General features: G+C 33.3%; 1 protein-coding gene across 1 annotated transcript; it reads right to left on the reverse strand.

The window, feature by feature from the left end:
• Positions 1-2,683: 2,683 nt before the first annotated feature.
• Positions 2,684-7,251, reverse strand: LOC108340713 (protein DETOXIFICATION 40). Its single transcript, XM_017578245.2, has 7 exons — positions 6,777-7,251; positions 6,056-6,687; positions 3,843-3,899; positions 3,482-3,720; positions 3,267-3,385; positions 3,094-3,180; positions 2,684-3,005 (listed from the first exon to the last, which is right to left on the reverse strand). Exons 1-7 carry the CDS (start codon positions 7,128-7,130, stop codon positions 2,937-2,939), a joined length of 1,557 nt encoding a protein of 518 aa, XP_017433734.1. The 5' UTR covers positions 7,131-7,251; the 3' UTR covers positions 2,684-2,936.
• Positions 7,252-7,693: the final 442 nt, after the last annotated feature.

Raw genomic sequence — 7,693 nt, forward strand, 5'->3', positions numbered from 1 at the left:
GAGAAGGATAAGTTATGTTGTGAGAAGGACAGGAGGACCTAGTCTATGTGTCCGTTTTGCGCATAGATGTTAACGGACTAACCTTGTAGATGGTATGGAGTGTTGTATTGGAAGTGTATTTGTAAAGAGAAGTGGAGGTCACCATAAGTGCACAACCTCCCGTGATCGCACATCAACGTTTCATCTGGACGATTGTGTCTGACATGATTTATAAATAATCTATTGCATGTTAACTCACTTCTCCTTATTTGTGTTTGTGTTGGTATATATATATATTGTGCGATGATCATATAACGTGTGTGTTGTAGATGAGGGAATGTTGTTTGATCTAGTGCAAGTGAAGAGAGAAACCGAAGAACAATAAAAAAGAGTTCAAGTTATCTTTATGAGTATTATAGTTGAAATTTGAGTTTAAAAATATGTATCATATGTGAAATCCTTTACATTTCCTTATGAATGACTATATAATGCTAGAATATATGGACTATGAATTATCAAGTGTAAGAATTTGGAATGTCACATGATGCAAAAAGAAAAAGAAAAAAAGTGAGGCATTGGTATTGTTTCTTAAATTTTAAAAAGAAAATTGATTTCAGAATCCATCACAACAAACTTCAAATAAAAAATTGAAGTCATACTTAGTGTAATATGATGTTATTTAACGTTGATTGATCCTAGGACCAACGTGAATTTCCAATTTGACGTATGTGGTGAAGAGGTATGATGACCAACTAAGGAGGTCGTAGTAGAGACACAATAACCAGAAAAAGGCCTCAAGAAGAAGGAGGTGATGATTCTAAGAAAGGTTAGGGTTTGTGCTTCTTCTAGAAATTTAAAGGTTAAATATCCCAACCCTGCTTCAGCTGCTACCTGTTGTGACTTTTGTGCTTCATGTTCTGATGTTATTATTCTTATTAGGGAGACAGTTGTAGAAAAATACAACTGCCAAAACATGTTATCAGTGGTACTATGAACTTATTAGGGTTAGTGCTTTGAAAAGGTTGTCTGAAGTGGCTGATACATTATTTATGAAAATATGATAATTTATTATATTTTCTTATCAAACTAATACATTACAGTGCATATTTTTAGTTTATCTCTACTGTTGTCAGTTTTAAAGGTTTTTAATTCTTATTGCAGCAAGCCGTGTATTCTATGTTATAGAGAGAGTAAACAATTGATGTTTTTTTATCTAGTGATTTGTATGTTTACTTTATTTACATTACTTTTGGATTTATGTTCAAGTTCTGGAACTCTGATTGTGTTTCAATATAATTTGAAATTTGAATTGTTTTAGTTTCATTTAAAATTTAGATTATATTGTAATTGACTTGATTTGGATAGGGGTGAAAAAATGCAATGAAAGACACCAACATAAAAAATTAAAATAAAAAATCTATATGTATTATCCACGTATGGTGATTCGTATATATTACCATAAAAGTTGAGCAGTGGAAAATTATCCATGGATATTGGTTTGCATGTATTATCCACACAAGTTGCATAAGGAGAAATTAGCTATGGATGATAGTTATATGAAAAATCCTTTATTATGGTCACAATATCTAGTTGTTGCTGTTTTAAATGACTCTAGTTTATTCTGTATCGTTGTACTTGGTTTTACCTATGATTGTGATAAACATGAAATAATGTAGTTGTAGATCATGAACATAGGAGATTGATAAGATATATGTGAAATAAAGGGTATACAAGTCTGTAAATTCATATTTTGTTTGCAAAAACTATTACTATTTTGGGAGACTCTATTGAAATATATTGTTCTTCTGTGTGATGCTTTAATGTAGAAGCTCTGCTATATATTATAATATATGAAATGTTGGGTTGTTACAAATATCTTACTTTATTCGATACCATTTTTGTTTGGTACAAATAAAGTCTCAGATTAGATAAAATAAGAAATAGACATGAGTTTATATACACATAAGATATCTCTCGAGGTTTTTAGAGTGATACCAAAAACAAATCTGTGAGGTTTTAGCTAAAACGGATAATATCTTACCAGTATAAAAATCTATAGATATATGTATATATTGAACGTACACAACAATTTTCACCTTAAAAAAAATAATGATTCAGAATTTCACAAATATTTATCCTACTACATTTAATATAAAGACATTCTTTAAATGTTTTGCTCTCTCTACATTCTGGGCCCAAAAATTCCCTTACTTGGGTTGGGTGGTGATGTCGGTCCATATTAAGTTAGACTTTATTTTTTACACCCCATTGTTTCTACTTTCATAAGGTGTTGAAAAGATTTAAAATATTCTTTCTTTCAATGTTTAGATCGCGACATTTGAAAATATTTTTTAAATATATTATAGATTATGTAATCACGTAAGTTATAATATTTCAGTTAAACAATATATGAAAACGTATTTGGTTCGATCTATAATAAATTATTAAATCTTGCAACTCAAAATACCTCTTAACTAATAAACGATTTAAATCTTGCCTACACTCATAGAGGTGCAAAAAGAAAGTAAGAGGTGTTAATAAGAAATTCGCAGCTACCTAAGTAATAACGTTGTTGCGCAAATGTTTATTTTCAAACTTTTCTTTAGTTTCCTTAAAGATCAAATTCAATGCTATATTGTCTATCGAAGATTTATTTTTACCAGTTCTGAGTTTATGCAGCAGAGTTTACATTGACATGGGTAGAAAAATGCAAATTTTTAAATTTCCATAACGAGGTTGATTTCTTGAATGTTTTCTAGAGTTTCTAATCAGTAGGGTTTTTATATTTCTTACAAATTTGGCAAGCCAAATGGTAAGAACTGTCTATATCACTTTGTAGAGAGAATGCAATTTGAATTTTGCAAGAGTACATGATGGGAATCTCTCTTCACAGTGAAATCAATAAGTTATCCTCATTTCAAAATAATTCTCTAAATCCAAAGCCCCATTCCTGTTCTTCAGTTCTTGACTATGAGTGGCTCCTTTATGTCTTCCCACGCATTCAACCTCTTTTCTGCTTCCTCAACCTAATACACCAAAATTTCCATCACAAATTATTAACCGATTAATTACTGCCACATACAAACTCTACCAATTCTATAGCTTTTCTCTCACCTCTTTCTTCCAATCAGTTCTAAATGTGACCCACATCAAAATAATTGTTTGCAGAACCGTGCCACCAAGCATTCCCAACCATATTCCCTGCACATTCACGGGATTGAGTTATAAAATGGAAGATTTTGGTGAGAAAGATTAAATAACAGCATTGAGTTTGAAATAGAATATACCTTTGCATTGAGTTTGAAATAGAAACCCATTACAGAACCCAATGGAATGCCAATTCCGTAATAGCAACCGACGTTTACGTACGCAACAAAAGTTTGCCATCCACATCCAACAGCCACCCCTTTTCATAAACCATTCATGCATAAGTTTAAAAAATTCTTAAAAACTTATACTTTTAATTTAGGTATTTTTAGGTGAGAGTTGCAAGTGGTGATACCAGACAAAACAGGCTGAATGCCGTTGAGAACAATGGAAAGGGCAAGGAGGGGACAAAGATCTGAGACTGCAGCAGCCACCTCTTCGCCTTCAGTGAAGGCATAGCTAAGGACATCTCTTAGCGACAAAATCACCACTGCTATAATAACTGATATTATGAAAGATATCACTGTCACCACCACCACAGAAAATGAAGCTGATTTTGGATTTCTTGCTCCTAGCTCGTTGCTCACTCTCACACTGCAGTGACATGTAATAATCAAAACCCACCCTTGTCTCATAATTGTTCTCAACAGAAAAGGTGAAAGCGAAAACGAAAGAATCAAATTTACAATTCAGTTGTAAATGAAGGAAAATCAAACCTTGCAGCTGCATTAAATCCAACTGAGATCATGAAAACCCATCCGGACAGTGTGGTGCTGCAATAAGAAATGACTGTTAGTAATTGCAGAAAAGTAATCTTTTTTTTTTAGTTGTTTGAAATATTTTCATAAATAAATTATGTGGGTGCGATTGATTTCTATTTGCAAAATCTATTTTTAATTTTATAAATATAACTAAATTAAGGTATTTATGTGGTTGGTGGGTGGTGGGTGACGCATGAAATTTCAATGGTTATCCTGATAGTAATTATTTCTCAAACAGATTTTTCCCCTAAAAGCAGTAGAAAGGACAGCAATAATATATACAAACAAAGATCATTAATATGCGTAGCCAATTATTTTGATTGTGTGACAGTTAAGACAAGAAAACCAGACAGTAATTATTTTTTATGGACCACAGAAGCTCAAAAAGGAAAGGGAAAACTCCAAACAGAACCACTAGTTGATTCAAAAATGGTACGAGACTGGTTTTGAAACGCAACCTGTCAGGCTGCTTTTTTTAAAATACCCATCGTTCACATTAAAGGAGGCGACGCCAAACGTCGTTTTCCTTTGCCTTTCTATAGAAAATACAACAATCCAAAAAGATAAAAGAAAAAAGAAAGGCACTGTACTTTTCTACAGAATAAAATTAAAAATCAGCATCATCAATTATCTTAGAAATTTTCAATAACAATATAATATCTTTAAATTTTGTTTGAGACCATTTTTGATAAATATTTATTTTGAAAAAAAAAAATATATATATATATATATATATATTTAAATTGGAAAAGTAAAGCACAAACAAACAATGCAGGAAGGCAAGAGAAGTCATCTAATTTTTTAAGTTAAAAATTATTTATATAATTAATTTTCACACGAATGTGTTATTTAAGTTTTAAAGAAATAAAGATAAAAAAATCAATTTTAATTTATAAACAATTAATAACTTTATTGTAGTTCCTTCTCTTTTTTGAGAGGTACACTTGGATTATCCTTTTCCTGATTTTTCTTTCATTTCTGTAAATATTGGACTCAAGGATGCCTTAAGGATAAACTAGAGTTATATTTTTAAAAAACAAAACTGTTTATGTACTGAATAAAATAAATAATACTAACAAGAAAAAATGAATGTACCGAGAAGGAACAAGAACATGGAAATAATCATGTTTAAAAATATAAAATATATGGTATTTAGTTTACATACTATAAAAAGTTTAAGAGAATATTGAATGTTTAAGATAATATTATGTCATGTTTAAAATTACCAAACGATTAATGGAAGTTTAAAGTTTTATGATTTCGTAGTTTTAGGTCACTAAACATAAAAAAGCCATGATTTAATAATTAAGCAAGATTTTATGATGTAATAAATAGAATAATAAAATTGAAAGAATAGATAACACAGCATGTGGTGTCACTGTTATTAGTGTATGTCCTGTGACACCAAACACGTATCTTTCTTTCTGCAATATTATGTACATTAGACCGATTACAAGTCATGTCAGCAGCTACAGAACAAAGTACTGATTCACAGTCAAAAACTCTTACATCAACATTTTTGTTTTTAACCAGCCAAGTGGTGTTCCGTGTGCCACGGATCTTTGATTTATTCTTTTCAAATTAGAGTTCTACTCAAATTCTACCTTTTCTTTCATATTTATCTTCTACTGTTATCATCTTTACTCCAACACAATAGAATATACACTGAACTTGTATGATACTTTCTATAAAGTAATATTTCTAATCAAATTATTTATTTTTATAATAATTTTCTCAAAAAGTTGTATTAAGAAATTATATTCTTTTATAAAGCCGCCTAATGTTTGGCTGGAACCTTCCCACAACACAATCTAGATAATAGATTCTATTGCCCAAAGAATAACCTTCCTACAGACGAGACTCTGTCCCAGCTTTCGTACTAACTCAGAATAAAACCGTTCCGGAAAAAAAAATGATCTTAAATATAAATTTTAAAACAATCATTATATATGAACATTAAAAAAAATAGAAGTTGATGAAAATTAAAGTAATTTGAAATGAAAAGTAATTTGAAAAAAAAATGAAACATTAAAGTTTATTAGCGTTCTTTTTTTTTTGTTAATCATATAGAAAAAAAATGGAAAACATTGAAAATAATTGTCGTAATGAGGAAAAAAAAATTGTTAAAACCTAATTTGAAAGAGTAATGAAGAGAGAATGAAACTAACCAAATGGAAAGGGAATCGAGAGCCAATTCAGGCTCGGGAAGCAACCCCGCGAGCAGCACCAGAATCTGGAAGTACCACGTCTCTAGGCAGAGCATAACGGCGGAAGCCGCCGACAGTTTGAAAAACTCCGGCAACCCCGAAAACGCTTCGAAGGTGAAGCCGCCCCAAGTCTGCTTGCACCGCTCGCTCTTCACGATGTAAACGAACTGCGCCAGCACGATGACCCACCAAGAGATGCTGAGCACCAGCGAGGCGCCAAACAGGCCCATCCCCAGCTTATTCACCGCCAACCAACTGAGCACGAGGTGGAACACGAGCGTGGCGCATGAAATGTACGAGCTCGGAGCCACGATGCTCTGCGCCTGGAGAAACTTCTGGATGGGGAAGTTCACGGCGTACGCGAAGATCTGAGGGATGAGCCCGTACACGAAAAGCGCAGCTGCCGACGCGATTTGCGGCGACTCGCCGAGAAACAGCAGGATTGGTTCCGCTAAGACGTAGATTACGGTTAGCAGAACGCCCGCGAGTGTCAGCAGCACCGTGGATCGTTGCAGGTACACACCTAACATGTGGAATTTCTTCGCCCCGTACGCTTGTCCGCACAGCGTCTCAACGGCACTTCCCATACCCAACTGTTACAATTATTTCAAAAACACGAGTGAGTCATTCGAAATGGATGAATTACTAATGAGGTGAAATAGAATTAGGGTTTGTAGAGTACCATGAGACCATAAGCGAAGATTTGGATGCCATTGTTTCCGAGGGAAGAGGCGGCAAGTTCGAGGTTACCGAGGTGGCCGGAGAAGATTTGTGTGGACATAGACATGACATAGTTGAGGAGGTAGACGATGACCGCAGGAGCAGCAAGGTGAAAGAGGAGTTTGAACTCGAGCCATGTTGCTGGACCAATACGCTTGGAGTAAGGGACGCTGGTGTCTGTGAGTAGGTTCTCGAGTTCATTCTGTGAGCCATGTCTGGAGCTGAAAGATCGAGAAAACGAAGGTTGTTGTGGTAACGATTCTTCCGGTACTGCCAATGGCTCGTTAACCTCCTTCTGCGCCGATTGAGAATCCATTTCCACTACCTTCTTTCTTTTCTCTCTCACCCTCAAAACGCTGTTTCCAAAATCACCTTCAACCGAGTTATATACTAAAACTTCCTATTTCGTTTACATCCTAAATTCACTTTAATTCAATAATTTATTATTAATCTCATATGCAATACAGATTTAAATCAGCTTACGTTTCGTATCCTACACGCACAAAGTCCTTTCTGCCCCTCTCAAATTTTATATTTCATTTTCATAATCTCTCACAACACGCTCACACTATATTTTCCTTTTTTAAATTCGTCGTGTTCATCGTGATGTTAAACAATATCAAACCACTTCCTTAGTTTATTATTAATAGTAAATAAATAATAGTAAATTTATTTAAATTGATTTTAGTTTGATGGGGGGTTAAAAAGGGAATTAACTTAAGAACAGGAAGGTGAATTAAACATATATAATAATGAATTAGGTTAACATAATTGATTACTTTCTTTCTTCTTACTAGACAATATTTTTTTAATGAGATTTTATAATAGATGATCATGATGAGATGAGACCTTGTGTGTGTGTGTGTGTTTTATTGGTTT

This window comes from Vigna angularis, chromosome 5, assembly GCF_016808095.1.
Source record: "Vigna angularis cultivar LongXiaoDou No.4 chromosome 5, ASM1680809v1, whole genome shotgun sequence".
Classification (NCBI taxonomy): Eukaryota; Viridiplantae; Streptophyta; class Magnoliopsida; order Fabales; family Fabaceae; genus Vigna; species Vigna angularis.

What these genes read in the sequence shown, in the direction of transcription:
- LOC108340713 (XM_017578245.2), bottom strand. Translation starts at nt 7,130, where the DNA reads ATGGATTCTCAATCGGCGCAGAAGGAGGTTAACGAGCCATTGGCAGTA. An exon ending in TCTTCGCTTATGGTCTCATG is followed by an intron (nt 6,688 to 6,776) that starts GTACTCTACAAA and finishes TAATTGTAACAG; the next exon opens with TTGGGTATGGGAAGTGCCGT. An exon ending in CTCGATTCCCTTTCCATTTG is followed by an intron (nt 3,900 to 6,055) that starts GTTAGTTTCATT and finishes TTCTTATTGCAG; the next exon opens with CACCACACTGTCCGGATGGG.